The 22,064-nt window shown below is 54.3% G+C and overlaps 1 protein-coding gene across 1 annotated transcript in view; it reads left to right on the forward strand.

Annotated features, from left to right (window-relative positions):
- Positions 1-22,064, forward strand: part of POLA1 (DNA polymerase alpha 1, catalytic subunit) — a 1,864,208-nt gene that overhangs the window by 137,126 nt on the left and 1,705,018 nt on the right. Inside the window, exons 6-7 of the mRNA XM_078657805.1 lie at positions 20,275-20,337; positions 20,626-20,727. Of these exons, the coding sequence (XP_078513931.1) occupies positions 20,275-20,337; positions 20,626-20,727 (165 nt within the window). The remainder of the gene's footprint in view (positions 1-20,274; positions 20,338-20,625; positions 20,728-22,064) is intronic.

Raw genomic sequence — 22,064 nt, forward strand, 5'->3', positions numbered from 1 at the left:
CTTGCTGCATGTGTTCTCGAATACGAAATTTCCACTGCCTTTGTCCAGAAGTTCATATTTGCAAACTTAATTTTTTCATCTACATTGGCAATTTGCTTTGTATCTGTAGTCCAACCAGAGCATAGGTGTCTGGGTCAGGATGACTTTGACAAATAACCTGCCCTTTTATGTGTGACCTCCCGTACAAGTTTGTACAGCTCCCAGATATCAAGTTTCAAACAAGGTCGTAGCATTTAAATGCTGCCCAGTGTAACTTTCCCAACACAATTGCCAAGTGTCCCATATCCAGTGGGCAGCGCACAGTAGGTCTGGTAGTTTAGCCAACACCTCTTTACTTTCCGTACTAAAACTTGCAGTTTAACGTACGTCTATTATAGCGTGACTGAAAATTCCAGCATACAAAGAGCTGTTGACTAAACAGCTGGAAGTGACTCAGTGTGTCACTTGCGCTATGGGTTCACTTGCTGGCTACTCTCCATATGAAATGCATTGGGCTGAATGTCTGAACATTTTTGTGGATGCCAGTAGGAAAATTATATTTGTGTCACTAAAAATGAGGGTAAAACTTGGGATTAACTTTACAATGGAGTGCAGCTTCTGATCTATGCATAGTTGCTAAGAGGCCTAATGCTACACGTGACACCATCAGCCAGTACTGGATTTTCATACTCTATAGCACATTGCATTCTGGGACTTGCAGTTTTATGTTTAACGGTGCAAGTACAGGCTCAAAAATCGCAGCTTGCAAGTGCAACATAAAACAAGACAACACCACACACACAACTACACAACCACACACGCAAACCCACAACCACACACAACCACACATATAAACCCACAACCACACACAACTCCAAACACGACCACACACAACTCCAAACACGACCACACACAACTCCAAACACGACCACACACCACTCCAAACACAACACACACAACCCCAAACACAACACACAACCCCACACCCCCACACAACCCCCCCACACACACACACAACCCCCCACACACACAACCCCCCACACACACAACCCCCCACACACACAACCCCCCACACACACAACCCCCCACACACACACAACCCCCCACACACACACAACCCCCCACACACACACAACCCCCCACACACACAACCCCCCCCCACACACACAACCCCCCCCACACACACAACCCCCCCCACACACACACAACCCCCCCCACACACACACAACCCCCCCACACACACACAACCCCCCCACACACACACAACCCCCCACACACACACACAACCCCCCACACACAACCCCCCACACACACACAACCCCCCACACACACACAACCCCCCACACACACACAACCCCCCCACACACACAACCCCCCCACACACACAACCCCCACACACACACAACCCCCCCTACACACACAACCCCCTACACACACAACCCCCCTACACACACAACCCCCCCTACACACACAACCCCCCACACACACAACCCCCCACACACACAACCCCCCACACACACAACCCCCCACACACACAACCCCCCACACACACAACCCCCCACACACACAACCCCCCACACACACAACCCCCCACACACACAACCCCCCACACACACAACCCCCCCACACACAACCCCCCCACACACAACCCCCCCACACACAACCCTCCCCCACACACAACCCTCCCCCACACACAACCCTCCCCCACACACAACCTCCCCACACACAACCTCCCCCCCACAACCTCCCCCCCACACAACCTCCCCCCCCACACAACCTCCCCCCCCCACACAACCTCCCCCCCCCCACACAACCTCCCCCCCCACACAACCTCCCCCCCCCCCACACAACCACCCCCCCACACACAACCACCCCCCCACACACAACCACCCCCCCGGGAGCACACCCCCCCAGCACCCCCCCACTCACACCCCCCCACTCACACCCCCCCACTCACCCCCCCCACGCACATCCCCCCACGCACATCCCCCCCACGCACATCCCCCCCACGCACATCCCCCCACGCACATCCCCCCCACGCACATCCCCCCCACGCACATCCCCCCCACGCACATCCCCCCCACGCACATCCCCCCACGCACATCCCCCCCACGCACATCCCCCCCACGCACATCCCCCCACGCACATCCCCCCACGCATCCCCCACGCACCCCCCACGCACAACCTCCCACGCACAACCTCCCCCCCACACAACCTCCCCCCCACACAACCTCCCCCCCACACAACCTCCCCCCCCACACAACCACCCCCCCACACACAACCACACCCCCGGGAGCACCCCCCCCCCACTCACACACCCCCACTCACACACCCCCACTCACACACCCCCACTCACACACCCCCACTCACACACCCCCACTCACACACCCCCACTCACACACCCCCACTCACATCCCCCCCACTCACATCCCCCCCACTCACATCCCCCCCACTCACATCCCCCCCACGCACATCCCCCCCACGCACATCCCCCCACGCACATCCCCCCACATCCCCCCCACGCACATCCCCCCCACGCACATCCCCCCCACGCACATCCCCCCCACGCACATCCCCCCCACGCACATCCCCCCCACGCACATCCCCCCCACGCACATCCCCCCCACGCACATCCCCCCCACGCACATCCCCCCCACGCTCCCCCCCACGCACAACCTCCCACGCACAACCTCCCACACACACACATACAACCACATAAACCTCCCACACACAACCCCGCACTCGCACACAACCCCGCACTCGCACACAACCCCGCACTCGCACACAACCCCGCACTCGCACACAACCCCGCACTCGCACACAACCCCGCACTCGCACACAACCCCCCAGCACACAAACCCCCCGCACAACAAGAAACACACCACAACCACAAACAAACACACCCCCCCAGCACCCCCCCACTCACACCCCCCCACTCACACCCCCCCACTCACCCCCCCCACGCACATCCCCCCACGCACATCCCCCCACGCACATCCCCCCCACGCACATCCCCCCCACGCACATCCCCCCCACGCACATCCCCCCCACGCACATCCCCCCCACGCATCCCCCACGCATCCCCCACGCACCCCCCACGCACAACCTCCCACGCACAACCTCCCCCCCACACAACCTCCCCCCCACACAACCTCCCCCCCACACAACCTCCCCCCCACACAACCTCCCCCCCACACAACCTCCCCCCCACACAACCACCCCCCCACACACAACCACACCCCCGGGAGCACACCCCCCCCACTCACACCCCCCCACTCACACACCCCCACTCACACACCCCCACTCACATACCCCCCACTCACATCCCCCCCACTCACATCCCCCCCACTCACATCCCCCCCACTCACATCCCCCCCACTCACATCCCCCCCACTCACATCCCCCCCACTCACATCCCCCCCACTCACATCCCCCCCACGCACATCCCCCCCACGCACATCCCCCCACGCACATCCCCCCCACGCACATCCCCCCACGCACATCCCCCCACGCACATCCCCCCCACGCACATCCCCCCCACGCACATCCCCCCCACGCACATCCCCCCCACGCACATCCCCCCCACGCACATCCCCCCCACGCACATCCCCCCACGCACATCCCCCCCACGCACATCCCCCCACGCACATCCCCCCACGCACATCCCCCCACGCACATCCCCCCACGCACATCCCCCCCACGCACATCCCCCCACGCACATCCCCCCACGCACATCCCCCCCACGCACATCCCCCCCACGCACATCCCCCCACACACATCCCCCCACGCACAACCTCCCACGCACAACCTCCCACGCACAACCTCCCACACACACACATACAACCACATAAACCTCCCACACACAACCCCGCACTCGCACACAACCCCGCACTCGCACACAACCCCGCACTCGCACACAACCCCGCACTCGCACACAACCCCGCACTCGCACACAACCCCGCACTCGCACACAACCCCGCACTCGCACACAACCCCCCCAGCACACAAACCCCCCGCACAACAAGAAACACACCACAACCACAAACAAACACAACCCCACACACCCCCAACACCACACACACAACCCCACACACAACCCCAACACCACACACAACCACACACAACCCCAAACTCAACACACACAACCCCAAACACAACACACACAACCCCAAACAAAACCCCAAACACAACCCCAAACACAACCCCAAACACAACCCCAAACACAACCCCAAACACAACCCCAAACACAACCCCAAACACAACCCCAAACACAACCCCAAACACAACCCCAAACACAACCCCAAACACAACCCCAAACACAACCCCAAACACAACCCCAAACACAACCCCAAACACACGACCCCCCTCACACGACCCCACCCTCGACCCCCCACCCTCGACCCCCCACACATGACCCCCCACACATGACCCCCCACACATGACCCCCCACACATGACCCCCCACACATGACCCCCCACACATGACCCCCCACACATGACCCCCCACACATGACCCCCCACACATGACCTCCCCCACACACGACCTCCCCCACACACGACCTCCCCCACACACGACCTCCCCCACACACGACCTCCCCCACACACGACCTCCCCCACACACAACCTCCCCCACACACGACCTCCCCACACACGACCTCCCCCACACACGACCTCCCCCACACACGACCTCCCCCACACACGACCTCCCCCACACACGACCTCCCCCACACACGACCCCCCCCCCACACACGACCCCCCCCACACATGACCCCCCCCCACACCCAACCTCCCCCACACCCAACCTCCCCCACACCCAACCTCCCCCACACACAACCTCCCTCCGGGCGCACCCCCCCTCGCACACCCCCCACACACCCCCCCCACACACAACCCCGCTCTCACACACAACCTCCCCGCACACAACCCCCCCGCACAACCCCCCGCAAAACAACAAGAAACACACCACAACCACAAAAAAACACAACCCCAACACCACACACACAACCATCTATCTATATATCACCCTCACTCTAGCTATCGCCCTCACTCTAGCTAGCTATCGCCCTCACTCTAGCTAGCTATCGCCCTCACTCTAGCTAGCTATCGCCCTCACTCTAGCTAGCTATCGCCCTCACTCTAGCTAGCTATCGCCCTCACTCTAGCTAGCTATAACTCTCACTCTAGCTAGCTATCGCCCTCACTCTAGCTAGCTATCGCCCTCACTCTAGCTAGCTATCGCCCTCACTCTAGCTAGCTATCGCCCTCACTCTAGCTAGCTATCGCCCTCACTCTAGCTAGCTATCGCCCTCACTCTAGCTAGCTATCGCCCTCACTCTAGCTAGCTATCGCCCTCACTCTAGCTAGCTATCGCCCTCACTCTAGCTAGCTATCGCCCTCACTCTAGCTAGCTATCGCCCTCACTCTAGCTAGCTATCGCCCTCACTCTAGCTAGCTATCGCCCTCACTCTAGCTAGCTAGCTATCGCCCTCACTCTAGCTAGCTAGCTATCGCCCTCACTCTAGCTAGCTAGCTATCGCCCTCACTCTAGCTAGCTAGCTATCGCCCTCACTCTAGCTAGCTAGCTATCGCCCTCACTCTAGCTCTAGCTAGCTAGCTATCGCCCTCACTCTAGCTAGCTAGCTATCGCCCTCACTCTAGCTAGCTAGCTATCGCCCTCTAGCTAGCTAGCTAGCTAGCTATCGCCCTCACTCTAGCTAGCTAGCTACTATCGCCCTCACTCTAGCTAGCTAGCTATCGCCCTCACTCTAGCTAGCTAGCTATCGCCCTCACTACTAGCTAGCTATCGCCCTCACTCTAGCTAGCTAGCTATCGCCCTCACTCTAGCTAGCTAGCTATCGCCCTCACTCTAGCTAGCTAGCTATCGCCCTCACTCTAGCTAGCAGCTATCGCCCTCACTCTAGCTAGCTAGCTATCGCCCTCACTCTAGCTAGCTAGCTATCGCCCTCACTCTAGCTAGCTAGCTATCGCCCTCATCTAGCTAGCTAGCTATCGCCCTCACTCTAGCTAGCCAGCTATCGCCCTCACTCTAGCTAGCTAGCTATCGCCCTCACTCTAGCTAGCTAGCTATCGCCCTCACTCTAGCTAGCTAGCTATCGCCCTCACTCTAGCTAGCTAGCTATCGCCCTCACTCTAGCTAGCTAGCTATCGCCCTCACTCTAGCTAGCTAGCTATCGCCCTCACTCTAGCTAGCTAGCTATCGCCCTCACTCTAGCTAGCTAGCTATCGCCCTCACTCTAGCTAGCTAGCTATGCCCTCACTCTAGCTAGCTAGCTATCGCCCTCCTAGCTAGCTATCGCCCTCACTCTAGCTAGCTAGCTATCGCCCTCACTCTAGCTAGCTAGCTATCGCCCTCACTCTAGCTAGCTAGCTATCGCCCTCACTCTAGCTAGCTAGCTATCGCCCTCACTCTAGCTAGCTAGCTATCGCCCTCACTCTAGCTAGCTAGCTATCGCCCTCACTCTAGCTAGCTAGCTATCGCCCTCACTCTAGCTAGCTATCGCCCTCACTCTAGCTAGCTATCGCCCTCACTCTATCTAGCTAGCGCCCCCACTCTATTTAGCTAGCTAGCTATCGCCCTCACTCTAGCTAGCTATCGCCCTCACTCTAGCTAGCTAGCGCCCCCACTCTAGCTAGCTAGCGCCCCCACTCTAGCTAGCTATCGCCCTCACTCTAGCTAGCTATCGCCCTCACGCTAGCTAGCTATCGCCCTCACTAGCTAGCTAGCTATCGCCCTCACGCTAGCTAGCTATCGCCCTCACGCTAGCTAGCTAGCTATCGCCCTCACTCTAGCTAGCTAGCTATCGCCCTCACTCTAGCTAGCTAGCTATCGCCCTCACTCTAGCTAGCTATCGCCCTCACTCTAGCTAGCTATCGCCCTCACGCTAGCTAGCTATCGCCCTCACGCTAGCTAGCTATCGCCCTCACGCTAGCTAGCTATCGCCCTCACGCTAGCTAGCTATCGCCCTCACGCTAGCTAGCTATCGCCCTCACGCTAGCTAGCTATCGCCCTCACGCTAGCTAGCTATCACCCTCACGCTAGCTAGCTAGCTATCGCCCTCACGCTAGCTAGCTATCGCCCTCACGCTAGCTAGCTAGCTATCGCCCTCACGCTAGCTAGCTATCGCCCTCACGCTAGCTAGCTATCGCCCTCACGCTAGCTAGCTATCGCCCTCACTCTAGCTAGCTATCGCCCTCACGCTAGCTAGCTATCGCCCTCACGCTAGCTAGCTATCGCCCTCACTCTAGCTAGCTATCGCCCTCACTCTAGCTAGCTATCGCCCTCACTCTAGCTAGCTATCGCCCTCACTCTAGCTAGCTATCGCCCTCACTCTAGCTAGCTATCGCCCTCACTCTAGCTAGCTATCGCCCTCACTCTAGCTAGCTATCGCCCTCACTCTATCTAGCTAGCGCCCCCACTCTATTTAGCTAGCTAGCTATCGCCCTCACTCTAGCTAGCTAGCTATCGCCCTCACTCTAGCTAGCTAGCTATCGCCCTCACTCTAGCTAGCTAGCTATCGCCCTCACTCTAGCTAGCTAGCTATCGCCCTCACTCTAGCTAGCTAGCTATCGCCCTCACTCTAGCTAGCTATCGCCCTCACTCTAGCTAGCTATCGCCCTCACTCTATCTAGCTAGCGCCCCCACTCTATTTAGCTAGCTAGCTATCGCCCTCACTCTAGCTAGCTATCGCCCTCACTCTAGCTAGCTATCGCCCCCACTCTAGCTATTAGCGCCCCCACTCTAGCTATTAGCGCCCCCACTCTATTTAGCTAGCTAGCTATCGCCCTCACGCTAGCTAGCTAGCTATCGCCCTCACGCTAGCTAGCTATCGCCCTCACGCTAGCTAGCTATCGCCCTCACGCTAGCTAGCTATCGCCCTCACTCTAGCTAGCTATCGCCCTCACTCTAGCTAGCTATCGCCCTCACTCTAGCTAGCTATCGCCCTCACTCTAGCTAGCTATCGCCCTCACTCTAGCTAGCTATCGCCCTCACTCTAGCTAGCTATCGCCCTCACTCTAGCTAGCTATCGCCCTCACTCTATCTAGCTAGCGCCCCCACTCTATTTAGCTAGCTAGCTATCGCCCTCACTCTAGCTAGCTAGCTATCGCCCTCACTCTAGCTAGCTAGCTATCGCCCTCACTCTAGCTAGCTAGCTATCGCCCTCACTCTAGCTAGCTAGCTATCGCCCTCACTCTAGCTAGCTAGCTATCGCCCTCACTCTAGCTAGCTATCGCCCTCACTCTAGCTAGCTATCGCCCTCACTCTATCTAGCTAGCGCCCCCACTCTATTTAGCTAGCTAGCTATCGCCCTCACTCTAGCTAGCTATCGCCCTCACTCTAGCTAGCTATCGCCCCCACTCTAGCTATTAGCGCCCCCACTCTATTTAGCTAGCTAGCTATCGCCCTCACTCTAGCTAGCTATCGCCCTCACTCTAGCTAGCTATCGCCCTCACTCTAGCTAGCTATCGCCCTCACGCTAGCTAGCTATCGCCCTCACTAGCTAGCTAGCTATCGCCCTCACGCTAGCTAGCTAGCTATCGCCCTCACTCTAGCTAGCTAGCTATCGCCCTCACTCTAGCTAGCTATCGCCCTCACTCTAGCTAGCTATCGCCCTCACTCTAGCTAGCTATCGCCCTCACTCTATCTAGCTAGCGCCCCCACTCTATTTAGCTAGCTAGCTAGCGCCCCCACTCTAGCTAGCTATCGCCCTCACTCTAGCTAGCTATCGCCCTCACTCTAGCTAGCTATCGCCCTCACTCTAGCTAGCTATCGCCCTCACTCTAGCTAGCTATCGCCCTCACTCTAGCTAGCTATCGCCCTCACTCTAGCTAGCTATCGCCCTCACTCTAGCTAGCTATCGCCCTCACTCTAGCTAGCTATCGCCCTCACGCTAGCTAGCTAGCTATCGCCCTCACGCTAGCTAGCTAGCTATCGCCCTCACGCTAGCTAGCTATCGCCCTCACGCTAGCTAGCTATCGCCCTCACGCTAGCTAGCTATCACCCTCACGCTAGCTAGCTATCGCCCTCACGCTAGCTAGCTAGCTATCGCCCTCACGCTAGCTAGCTAGCTATTGCCCTCACGCTAGCTAGCTATCGCCCTCACGCTAGCTAGCTATCGCCCTCACACTAGCTAGCTATCGCCCTCACTCTAGCTAGCTATCGCCCTCACTCTAGCTAGCTATCGCCCTCACTCTAGCTAGCTATCGCCCTCACTCTAGCTAGCTATCGCCCTCACTCTAGCTAGCTATCGCCCTCACTCTAGCTAGCTATCGCCCTCACTCTAGCTAGCTATCGCCCTCACTCTAGCTAGCTATCGCCCTCACTCTAGCTAGCTATCGCCCTCACTCTAGCTAGCTATCGCCCTCACTCTAGCTAGCTATCGCCCTCACTCTAGCTAGCTATCGCCCTCACTCTAGCTAGCTATCGCCCTCACTCTAGCTAGCTATCGCCCTCACTCTAGCTAGCTATCCCCCTCACTCTAGCTAGCTAGCTATCGCCCTCACTCTAGCTAGCTAGCTATCGCCCTCACTCTAGCTAGCTAGCTATCGCCCTCACTCTAGCTAGCTAGCTATCGCCCTCACTCTAGCTAGCTAGCTATCGCCCTCACTCTAGCTAGCTAGCTATCGCCCTCACTCTAGCTAGCTAGCTAGCTATCGCCCTCACTCTAGCTAGCTAGCTAGCTATCGCCCTCACTCTAGCTAGCTAGCTATCGCCCTCACTCTAGCTAGCTAGCTATCGCCCTCACTCTAGCTAGCTAGCTATCGCCCTCACTCTAGCTAGCTAGCTATCGCCCTCACTCTAGCTAGCTAGCTAGCTATCGCCCTCACTCTAGCTAGCTAGCTAGCTATCGCCCTCACTCTAGCTAGCTAGCTAGCTATCGCCCTCACTCTAGCTAGCTAGCTAGCTATCGCCCTCACTCTAGCTAGCTATCGCCCTCACTCTAGCTAGCTAGCTATCGCCCTCACTAGCTAGCTAGCTATTGCCCTCACTCTAGCTAGCTAGCTATCGCCCTCACTCTAGCTAGCTAGCTAGCTAGCTATCGCCCTCACTCTAGCTAGCTATCGCCCTCACTCTAGCTAGCCAGCTATCGCCCTCACTCTAGCTAGCCAGCTATCGCCCTCACTCTAGCTAGCCAGCTATCGCCCTCACTCTAGCTAGCTAGCTATCGCCCTCACTCTAGCTAGCTAGCTATCGCCCTCACTCTAGCTAGCTAGCTATCGCCCTCACTCTAGCTAGCTAGCTATCGCCCTCACTCTAGCTAGCTAGCTATCGCCCTCACTCTAGCTAGCTAGCTATCGCCCTCACTCTAGCTAGCTAGCTATCGCCCTCACTCTAGCTAGCTAGCTATCGCCCTCACTCTAGCTAGCTAGCTATCGCCCTCACTCTAGCTAGCTAGCTATCGCCCTCACTCTAGCTAGCTAGCTATCGCCCTCACTCTAGCTAGCTAGCTATCGCCCTCACTCTAGCTAGCTATCGCCCTCACTCTAGCTAGCTATCGCCCTCACTCTATCTAGCTAGCGCCCCCACTCTATTTAGCTAGCTAGCTATCGCCCTCACTCTAGCTAGCTATCGCCCTCACTCTAGCTAGCTAGCGCCCCCACTCTAGCTAGCTAGCGCCCCCACTCTAGCTAGCTATCGCCCTCACTCTAGCTAGCTATCGCCCTCACGCTAGCTAGCTATCGCCCTCACGCTAGCTAGCTATCGCCCTCACTAGCTAGCTAGCTATCGCCCTCACGCTAGCTAGCTATCGCCCTCACGCTAGCTAGCTAGCTATCGCCCTCACTCTAGCTAGCTAGCTATCGCCCTCACTCTAGCTAGCTAGCTATCGCCCTCACTCTAGCTAGCTATCGCCCTCACTCTAGCTAGCTATCGCCCTCACGCTAGCTAGCTATCGCCCTCACGCTAGCTAGCTATCGCCCTCACGCTAGCTAGCTATCGCCCTCACGCTAGCTAGCTATCGCCCTCACGCTAGCTAGCTATCGCCCTCACGCTAGCTAGCTATCGCCCTCACGCTAGCTAGCTATCACCCTCACGCTAGCTAGCTAGCTATCGCCCTCACGCTAGCTAGCTATCGCCCTCACGCTAGCTAGCTAGCTATCGCCCTCACGCTAGCTAGCTATCGCCCTCACGCTAGCTAGCTAGCTATCGCCCTCACGCTAGCTAGCTATCGCCCTCACTCTAGCTAGCTATCGCCCTCACGCTAGCTAGCTATCGCCCTCACGCTAGCTAGCTATCGCCCTCACTCTAGCTAGCTATCGCCCTCACTCTAGCTAGCTATCGCCCTCACTCTAGCTAGCTATCGCCCTCACTCTAGCTAGCTATCGCCCTCACTCTAGCTAGCTATCGCCCTCACTCTAGCTAGCTATCGCCCTCACTCTAGCTAGCTATCGCCCTCACTCTATCTAGCTAGCGCCCCCACTCTATTTAGCTAGCTAGCTATCGCCCTCACTCTAGCTAGCTAGCTATCGCCCTCACTCTAGCTAGCTAGCTATCGCCCTCACTCTAGCTAGCTAGCTATCGCCCTCACTCTAGCTAGCTAGCTATCGCCCTCACTCTAGCTAGCTAGCTATCGCCCTCACTCTAGCTAGCTATCGCCCTCACTCTAGCTAGCTATCGCCCTCACTCTATCTAGCTAGCGCCCCCACTCTATTTAGCTAGCTAGCTATCGCCCTCACTCTAGCTAGCTATCGCCCTCACTCTAGCTAGCTATCGCCCCCACTCTAGCTATTAGCGCCCCCACTCTAGCTATTAGCGCCCCCACTCTATTTAGCTAGCTAGCTATCGCCCTCACGCTAGCTAGCTAGCTATCGCCCTCACGCTAGCTAGCTATCGCCCTCACGCTAGCTAGCTATCGCCCTCACGCTAGCTAGCTATCGCCCTCACTCTAGCTAGCTATCGCCCTCACTCTAGCTAGCTATCGCCCTCACTCTAGCTAGCTATCGCCCTCACTCTAGCTAGCTATCGCCCTCACTCTAGCTAGCTATCGCCCTCACTCTAGCTAGCTATCGCCCTCACTCTATCTAGCTAGCGCCCCCACTCTATTTAGCTAGCTAGCTATCGCCCTCACTCTAGCTAGCTAGCTATCGCCCTCACTCTAGCTAGCTAGCTATCGCCCTCACTCTAGCTAGCTAGCTATCGCCCTCACTCTAGCTAGCTAGCTATCGCCCTCACTCTAGCTAGCTAGCTATCGCCCTCACTCTAGCTAGCTATCGCCCTCACTCTAGCTAGCTATCGCCCTCACTCTATCTAGCTAGCGCCCCCACTCTATTTAGCTAGCTAGCTATCGCCCTCACTCTAGCTAGCTATCGCCCTCACTCTAGCTAGCTATCGCCCCCACTCTAGCTATTAGCGCCCCCACTCTATTTAGCTAGCTAGCTATCGCCCTCACTCTAGCTAGCTATCGCCCTCACTCTAGCTAGCTATCGCCCTCACGCTAGCTAGCTATCGCCCTCACTAGCTAGCTAGCTATCGCCCTCACGCTAGCTAGCTAGCTATCGCCCTCACTCTAGCTAGCTAGCTATCGCCCTCACTCTAGCTAGCTATCGCCCTCACTCTAGCTAGCTATCGCCCTCACTCTAGCTAGCTATCGCCCTCTATCTAGCTAGCGCCCCCACTCTATTTAGCTAGCTAGCTAGCGCCCCCACTCTAGCTAGCTATCGCCCTCACTCTAGCTAGCTATCGCCCTCACTCTAGCTAGCTATCGCCCTCACTCTAGCTAGCTATCGCCCTCACTCTAGCTAGCTATCGCCCTCACTCTAGCTAGCTATCGCCCTCACTCTAGCTAGCTATCGCCCTCACTCTAGCTAGCTATCGCCCTCACTCTAGCTAGCTATCGCCCTCACGCTAGCTAGCTAGCTATCGCCCTCACGCTAGCTAGCTAGCTATCGCCCTCACGCTAGCTAGCTATCGCCCTCACGCTAGCTAGCTATCGCCCTCACGCTAGCTAGCTATCACCCTCACGCTAGCTAGCTATCGCCCTCACGCTAGCTAGCTAGCTATCGCCCTCACGCTAGCTAGCTAGCTATTGCCCTCACGCTAGCTAGCTATCGCCCTCACGCTAGCTAGCTATCGCCCTCACACTAGCTAGCTATCGCCCTCACGCTAGCTAGCTATCGCCCTCACGCTAGCTAGCTATCGCCCTCACGCTAGCTAGCATCGCCCTCACGCTAGCTAGCTATCGCCCTCACGCTAGCTAGCTATCGCCCTCACGCTAGCTAGCTATCGCCCTCACGCTAGCTAGCTAGCTATCGCCCTCACGCTAGCTAGCTAGCTATCGCCCTCACGCTAGCTAGCTAGCTATCGCCCTCACGCTAGCTAGCTAGCTATCGCCCTCACGCTAGCTAGCTAGCTATCGCCCTCACGCTAGCTAGCTAGCTATCGCCCTCACTCTAGCTAGCTAGCTCTCGCCCTCACTCTAGCTAGCTAGCTAGCTCTCGCCCTCACTCTAGCTAGCTAGCTCTCGCCCTCACTCTAGCTAGCTAGCTCTCGCCCTCACTCTAGCTAGCTAGCTCTCGCCCTCACTCTAGCTAGCTAGCTCTCGCCCTCACTCTAGCTAGCTCTCGCCCTCACTCTAGCTAGCTAGCTATCGCCCTCACTCTAGCTAGCTAGCTATCGCCCTCACTCTAGCTAGCTAGCTATCGCCCTCACTCTAGCTAGCTAGCTATCGCCCTCACTCTAGCTAGCTAGCTATCGCCCTCACTCTAGCTAGCTAGCTATCGCCCTCACTCTAGCTAGCTAGCTATCGCCCTCACTCTAGCTAGCTGGCTATCGCCCTCACTCTAGCTAGCTGGCTATCGCCCTCACTCTAGCTAGCTAGCTAGCTATCGCCCTCACTCTAGCAAGCTAGCTTTCGCCCTCACTCTAGCAAGCTAGCTTTCGCCCTCACTCTAGCTAGCTTTCGCCCTCACTCTAGCTAGCTATCGCCCTCACTCTAGCTAGCTATCGCCCTCACTCTATCTAGCTATCGCCCTCACTCTAGCTAGCTATCGCCCTCAGTCTAGCTAGCTAGCTATCGCCCTCACTCTAGCTAGCTATCGCCCTCACTCTAGCTAGCTAGCTTTTGCCCTCACTCTAGCTAGCTTTCGCCCTCACTCTAGCTAGCTAGCGCCGTCACTCTATCTAGCTAGCTATCGCCCTCACTGTAGCTAGCTATCGCCCTCTCTCTAGCTAGCTATCGCCCTCTCTCTAGCTAGCTATCGCCCTCAGTCTAGCTAGCTATCGCCCTCAGTCTAGCTAGCTAGCTAGCTATCGCCCTCACTCTAGCTAGCTAGCTATCGCCCTCACTCTAGCTAGCTAGCTATCGCCCTCACTCTAGCTAGCTAGCTATCGCCCTCACGCTAGCTAGCTATCGCCCTCACTCTAGCTAGCTAGCTATCGCCCTCACTCTAGCTAGCTATCGCCCTCACTCTAGCTAGCTATCGCCCTCACTCTAGCTAGCTATCGCCCTCACTCTAGCTAGCTATCGCCCTCACTCTAGCTAGCTATCGCCCTCACTCTAGCTAGCTATCGCCCTCACTCTAGCTAGCTATCGCCCTCACTCTAGCTAGCTATCGCCCTCACTCTAGCTAGCTATCGCCCTCACTCCAGCTAGCTATCGCCCTCACTCTAGCTAGCTAGCTATCGCCCTCACTCTAGCTAGCTAGCTATCGCCCTCACTCTATCTAGCTAGCTAGCTATCGCCCTCACTCTATCTAGCTAGCTATCGCCCTCACTCTATTTAGCTAGCTATCGCCCTCACTCTAGCTAGCTAGCTATCGCCCTCACTCTAGCTAGCTAGCTATCGCCCTCACTCTAGCTAGCTAGCTATCGCCCTCACTCTAGCTAGCTATCGCCCTCACTCTAGCTAGCTATCACCCTCACTCTAGCTAGCTAGCTATCGCCCTCACTCTAGCTATCTAGCTAGCTATCGCCCTCACTCTAGCTAGCTAGCTATCGCCCTCACTCTATCTCGCTAGCTAGCTATCGCCCTCACTCTATCTAGCTAGCTATCGCCCTCACTCTATTTAGCTAGCTAGCTAGCGCCCTCTCTAGCTAGCTAGCTATCGCCCTCTCTAGCTAGCTAGCTATCGCCCTCACTCTAGCTAGCTATCGCCCTCACTCTAGCTAGCTAGCTTTCGCCCTCACTCTAGCTAGCTTTCGCCCTCACTCTAGCTAGCTAGCGCCGTCACTCTATCTAGCTAGCTATCGCCCTCACTCTAGCTAGCTATCGCCCTCTCTCTAGCTAGCTATCGCCCTCTCTCTAGCTAGCTATCGCCCTCAGTCTAGCTAGCTATCGCCCTCAGTCTAGCTAGCTAGCTAGCTATCGCCCTCACTCTAGCTAGCTAGCTATCGCCCTCACTCTAGCTAGCTAGCTATCGCCCTCACTCTAGCTAGCTAGCTATCGCCCTCACTCTAGCTAGCTAGCTATCGCCCTCACTCTAGCTAGCTAGCTATCGCCCTCACTCTAGCTAGCTAGCTATCGCCCTCACTCTAGCTAGCTAGCTATCGCCCTCACTCTAGCTAGCTAGCTATCGCCCTCACTCTAGCTAGCTAGCTATCGCCCTCACTCTAGCTAGCTATCGCCCTCACTCTAGCTAGCTATCGCCCTCACTCTAGCTAGCTATCGCCCTCACTCTAGCTAGCTATCGCCCTCACTCTAGCTAGCTATCGCCCTCACTCTAGCTAGCTATCGCCCTCACTCTAGCTAGCTATCGCCCTCACTCTAGCTAGCTATCGCCCTCACTCTAGCTATCGCCCTCACTCCAGCTAGCTATCGCCCTCACTCTAGCTAGCTAGCTATCGCCCTCACTCTATCTAGCTAGCTAGCTATCGCCCTCACTCTATCTAGCTAGCTATCGCCCTCACTCTATCTAGCTAGCTATCGCCCTCACTCTATTTAGCTAGCTATCGCCCTCACTCTATTTAGCTAGCTATCGCCCTCACTCTAGCTAGCTAGCTATCGCCCTCACTCTAGCTAGCTAGCTATCGCCCTCACTCTAGCTAGCTATCGCCCTCACTCTAGCTAGCTATCGCCCTCACTCTAGCTAGCTAGCTATCACCCTCACTCTAGCTAGCTATCACCCTCACTCTAGCTAGCTAGCTATCGCCCTCACTCTAGCTAGCTAGCTATCGCCCTCACTCTAGCTAGCTAGCTATCGCCCTCACTCTATCTCGCTAGCTAGCTATCGCCCTCACTCTATCTAGCTAGCTATCGCCCTCACTCTATTTAGCTAGCTAGCTAGCGCCCTCTCTAGCTAGCTAGCTATCGCCCTCTCTAGCTAGCTAGCTATCGCCCTCACTCTAGCTAGCTAGCTATCGCCCTCACTCTAGCTAGCTATCGCCCTCACTCTAGCTAGCTAGCTATCACCCTCACTCTAGCTAGCTAGCTATCGCCCTCACTCTAGCTAGCTAGCTATCGCCCTCACTCTATCTCGCTAGCTAGCTATCGCCCTCACTCTCTCGCTAGCTAGCTATCGCCCTCACTCTATCTAGCTAGCTATCGCCCTCACTCTATTTAGCTAGCTAGCTATCGCCCTCACTCTATTTAGCTAGCTAGCTAGCGCCCTCACTCTATTTAGCTATCGCCCTCACTCTATTTAGCTAGCTAGCTATCGCCCTCACTCTATTTAGCTAGCTAGCTATCGCCCTCACTCTATTTAGCTAGCTAGCTATCGCCCTCACTCTATTTAGCTAGCTAGCTATCGCCCTCACTCTAGCTAGCTATCGCCCTCACTCCAGCTAGCTATCGCCCTCACTCCAGCTAGCTATCGCCCTCACTCCAGCTAGCTATCGCCCTCACTCCAGCTAGCTATCGCCCTCACTCCAGCTAGCTATCGCCCTCACTCCAGCTAGCTATCGCCCTCACTCTAGCTAGCTATCGCCCTCACTCTAGCTAGCTATCGCCCTCACTCTAGCTAGCTATCGCCCTCACTCTAGCTAGCTATCGCCCTCACTCTAGCTAGCTATCGCCCTCACTCTAGCTAGCTATCGCCCTCACTCTAGCTAGCTATCGCCCTCACTCTAGCTAGCTATCGCCCTCACTCTAGCTAGCTATCGCCCTCACTCTAGCTAGCTATCGCCCTCACTCTAGCTAGCTATCGCCCTCACTCTAGCTAGCTATCGCCCTCACTCTAGCTAGCTATCGCCCTCACTCTAGCTAGCTATCGCCCTCACTCTAGCTAGCTATCGCCCTCACTCTAGCTAGCTATCGCCCTCACTCTAGCTAGCTATCGCCCTCACTCTAGCTAGCTATCGCCCTCACTCTAGCTAGCTATCGCCCTCACTCTAGCTAGCTATCGCCCTCACTCTAGCTAGCTATCACCCTCACTCTAGCTAGCTATCACCCTCACTCTATTTAGCTAGCTAGCTGTCGCCCTCACTCTATTTAGCTAGCTAGCTGTCGCCCTCACTCTATTTAGCTAGCTAGCTGTCGCCCTCACTCTAGCTAGCTGTCGCCCCCACTCTAGCTAGCTTTCGCCCCCACTCTAGCTAGCTCTCGCCCCCACTCTAGCTAGCTCTCGCCCCCACTCTAGCTAGCTCTCGCCCCCACTCTAGCTAGCTCTCGCCCCCACTCTAGCTAGCTCTCGCCCCCACTCTAGCTAGCTCTCGCCCCCACTCTAGCTAGCTCTCGCCCCCACTCTAGCTAGCTCTCGCCCCCACTCTAGCTAGCTCTCGCCCCCACTCTAGCTAGCTCTCGCCCCCACTCTAGCTAGCTCTCGCCCCCACTCTAGCTAGCTCTCGCCCCCACTCTAGCTAGCTCTCGCCCCCACTCTAGCTAGCTCTCGCCCCCACTCTAGCTAGCTCTCGCCCCCACTCTAGCTAGCTAGCTAGCTTTCGCCCTCACTCTAGCTAGCTAGCTTTCGCCCTCACTCTAGCTAGCTAGCTTTCGCCCTCACTCTAGCTAGCTAGCTTTCGCCCTCACTCTAGCTAGCTAGCTTTCGCCCTCACTCTAGCTAGCTAGCTTTCGCCCTCACTCTAGCTAGCTAGCTTTCGCCCTCACTCTAGCTAGCTAGCTTTCGCCCTCACTCTAGCTAGCTAGCTTTCGCCCTCACGCTAGCTAGCTTTCGCCCTCACTCTAGCTAGCTAGCTTTCGCCCTCACGCTAGCTAGCTAGCTTTCGCCCTCACGCTAGCTAGCTTTTGCCCCCACTCTAGCTAGCTAGCTCTCGCCCCCACTCTAGCTAGCTAGCTCTCGCCCCCACTCTAGCTAGCTAGCTCTCGCCCCCACTCTAGCTAGCTCTCGCCCCCACTCTAGCTAGCTCTCGCCCCCACTCTAGCTAGCTCTCGCCCCCACTCTAGCTAGCTCTCGCCCCCACTCTAGCTAGCTCTCGCCCCCACTCTAGCTAGCTCTCGCCCCCACTCTAGCTAGCTCTCGCCCCCACTCTAGCTAGCTCTCGCCCCCACTCTAGCTAGCTCTCGGCCCCACTCTAGCTAGCTCTCGCCCCCACTCTAGCTAGCTCTCGCCCCCACTCTAGCTAGCTCTCGCCCCCACTCTAGCTAGCTCTCGCCCCCACTCTAGCTAGCTCTCGCCCCCACTCTAGCTAGCTCTCGCCCCCACTCTAGCTAGCTCTCGCCCCCACTCTAGCTAGCTCTCGCCCCCACTCTAGCTAGCTCTCGCCCCCACTCTAGCTAGCTCTCGCCCCCACTCTAGCTAGCTCTCGCCCCCACTCTAGCTAGCTCTCGCCCCCACTCTAGCTAGCTCTCGCCCCCACTCTAGCTAGCTCTCGCCCCCACTCTAGCTAGCTAGCTTTCGCCCCCACTCTAGCTAGCTAGCTTTCGCCCCCACTCTAGCTAGCTAGCTTTCGCCCCCACTCTAGCTAGCTAGCTTTCGCCCCCACTCTAGCTAGCTAGCTTTCGCCCCCACTCTAGCTAGCTAGCTTTCGCCCCCACTCTAGCTAGCTAGCTTTCGCCCCCACTCTAGCTAGCTAGCTTTCGCCCCCACTCTAGCTAGCTAGCTTTCGCCCCCACTCTAGCTAGCTAGCTTTCGCCCCCACTCTAGCTAGCTAGCTTTCGCCCTCACTCTAGCTAGCTAGCTAGCTTTCGCCCTCACTCTAGCTAGCTAGCTAGCTTTCGCCCCCACTCTAGCTAGCTAGCTAGCTTTCGCCCCCACTCTAGCTAGCTAGCTAGCTTTCGCCCTCACTCTATGTATCGCATCACTCAGGGGCACCACAACATCACTATGCGCTACCACAGCATCACTGAATGCCACAGCATCACTCGTCGCCACCACAGCACCAATCTGTGCAACCATTCAACAGGTTCAAATATGTTCTCTCAATGTTTCAAGCTTTATTACAAATGTCACTAAAAGATGTTAATATTTCACTTCTGTTCTTGTATTTTCGTCACAATAAAATACACTGAACATAATCTTCACAAAAGTTATGTACAAAAGTTTAAGCTATTGCCATTATAAATTACAATAGCTTTTATTTAAGTATTAATTATTTTAAAAAAATTAAAACCATTTTTATTTGTAATATCATTTAATCTAAGTCACGTAAATGCAACACCTATTGCATTACAAATGGTATAGGTGTCACATTTGTGAAAGTTAAAACTATTGGCATTGTAAATGACAAAGCTATTTAGCTATTTTCAAAAACACATAAATAAAAAATGTCATTTACAACACCAATAGCTCAAACTTTCCTAATGCGAGACCTATTGCATTGCAAATGCTTGTTTAGTACGGGTTTAATATTGTGGGGTTACGGAAGTGAATTTAGGGAACTCTTCGTAATGATGAGTGCGTCAGGCATCCATTTTACCCAGTGTCTCCTGTGTTCTCTAAGAAATCAGACTTTTTGTGAAGTAAAAATCTACAGGTTTTTACGACCAAAGTGAGCTTTGAGCAACTTTTATTTTTTAACTTAAACGTGTTTTGGTGAATGAAGTCAACTACAGGGTAGTTTGATATTGTATGGATAATGTTGAAATATTATCAAAATCTGTACTTGAATGCAGTGTATTGTAGGGTGAGGTCTTATTTTATTACTTGACAACTCAAATTTTATGCACTGAAGAAGACTTGTGGTGATGTGCTTGGTGAGCCGGAATGTATACTTCATAATCTTTAAAACTATCATTCATGTAGCCGATATGCAAATTCTGATGGTTTACTTAATTGATGTATCCAGGGTATGATCTGTGTGATGATTCACATGGACCCAGTGTTTGCCTGGTAAGGTATTGCACAGTCAGTGGCTGAAGTGGCACACAAGGCATATAAGATGAAAGCGCGTAAAGATATTTAGCAGTCTGTGGCTATATTTTAATAATTGTGCTTTATTGATTAACAGAAGACTGTGGACCTGTCGAAAGATGACCTTCTGGGTGATCTTCTCCAAGATCTCAATGCTAAGGTAAATTCCTTAAAGCATAAACTGTGTACTTGAGTGAGTGATGTTAAATAAGGCTTCCTGACCGTGATTTAAAGCTTCCTAAATAAAATTCACGTGGGCTTACTGAGTGTTGTAAAACCACTCCCACGTAGGAATACTTTTTCGGGCCATCATGAGGTAAGAACAGTCATTTGCTCTCAATTTATTGCAATCCATCACTGTTTTGGAGATTATATTTTACTTCATGAATGTTTCACCTTTTCACAATCATTTTGGTTCTGCTCTCTCATTTGTGTTCTCCTTTTTTAGGCCCCTCTTATTGCCCTTCCACCCGTTGTTGCACTGAAGAAGAAGAAGAAACTTGCTGGCGCTTCTCGTAATCCCTTCTCTGTGCAAAAACAGCCCCCCAAGGTAATGGGAGAAGAGCGGCTGACCTGCTCCTCCTTCAAGGAGCAGGGATGCGATTCAGTAGATGAATGTTTGAGATGAAACTCTGGCTGCCTCCAAGAGAAATGTTTACACTTTTTTAAGATTTTGATTCTCCGTGGTCCTTAAACGAAGCGTGTGACCCAACAGCGTTGTGTTACCATTGGCAAAGACATAAGTGCCAGTAACAGACCTGTTGGCTTTGGCAATGTGTGTCGATGAAGGTCAGTCTGAACATTGTATGATGCTATTCTGAGTTTAATCCCCCGCTATTTGCACGTGAAAGTACTAGGAACGCCACAGGGTATGCGTCGCATCTTGTGATCTGCAGTCCGTTTTGAAGTTCATTACCATAGTTAAGTGTGGTTAGAATATTAATGACTGAGAAATTTTAGGTGTGTTAAAGCACAGAGCATTTCCCCCCTCTATATTAAGTGGAATTGGTGGCGTGTAGTGGTTACTCTGTAGTGGTTACTCTGTAACAAGTGTGATTAATGACGGATGTCCATTTCTTCGATCTCCTGTTCACGTATAGCAGATATGAGTGGCAGATTTGTATGGTAAAAAAAACCTGCGCATTGCCAGTTAGGCTGCAAAAGGACCTTGTTTACATGTCAGTAATTCTTGATCTGACCAAGGAGCTGCTACTCGAAATGGCGAAGCCACAGTGAAGGAATTTCTGAGCCTTTTGATTATTTGTTGAAGTTTAAAATACCAGAGGTTGGTGCTTTAGGGATGCTAGAAGGGAAGAAAGGCGAATGACCCATTCGTCTGCTTTTTAGGTCTGGCCTTTGGAACCGCTTTAGCTGTTTCGCCAGACGTTTGTTTTTTTATTTAAAAAATGATAAATAGTAACCATACTAAGATTTTTTTTTTTTAAATCGGAGGGCTTCATCCGTTGGTCTGTTGAATAGCCAATCACATTTTGCTTCCAGCCACCTTAGCATGGGGCAATGTGTCAACCCACTCTACCCAAATGACTTCACTTTGAGTGACTGCATAAGATCTCTGCACATTGAGCACATCAGTCTAAAAATTGGCGTGTTCTATTTTTTTTGCAAAGCTAGTTCAAAGCGTGCTTTTATTAAAAATGTGGTTTATTTTTTGTAGTAACTTTAAATACACTACAGGCTATTAATTTTGGCAGTACAATGCTTTTTAACCCTTCTTACTAAGATCTAAAACACCAAGATCGTAGATGTCTGTATTTGAATACTTGGTAACCTGGTGATTTATTTTTGTCTTTCAAAAATAATGACATGCATAGTGCAAAAGAAAGGTTTGCTTAAAAAACATTACTGGTGAAACAGCTGCATCTGCGA

The sequence above is a fragment of the Lissotriton helveticus genome, chromosome 8, assembly GCF_964261635.1.
Source record: "Lissotriton helveticus chromosome 8, aLisHel1.1, whole genome shotgun sequence".
Classification (NCBI taxonomy): domain Eukaryota; kingdom Metazoa; phylum Chordata; class Amphibia; order Caudata; family Salamandridae; genus Lissotriton; species Lissotriton helveticus.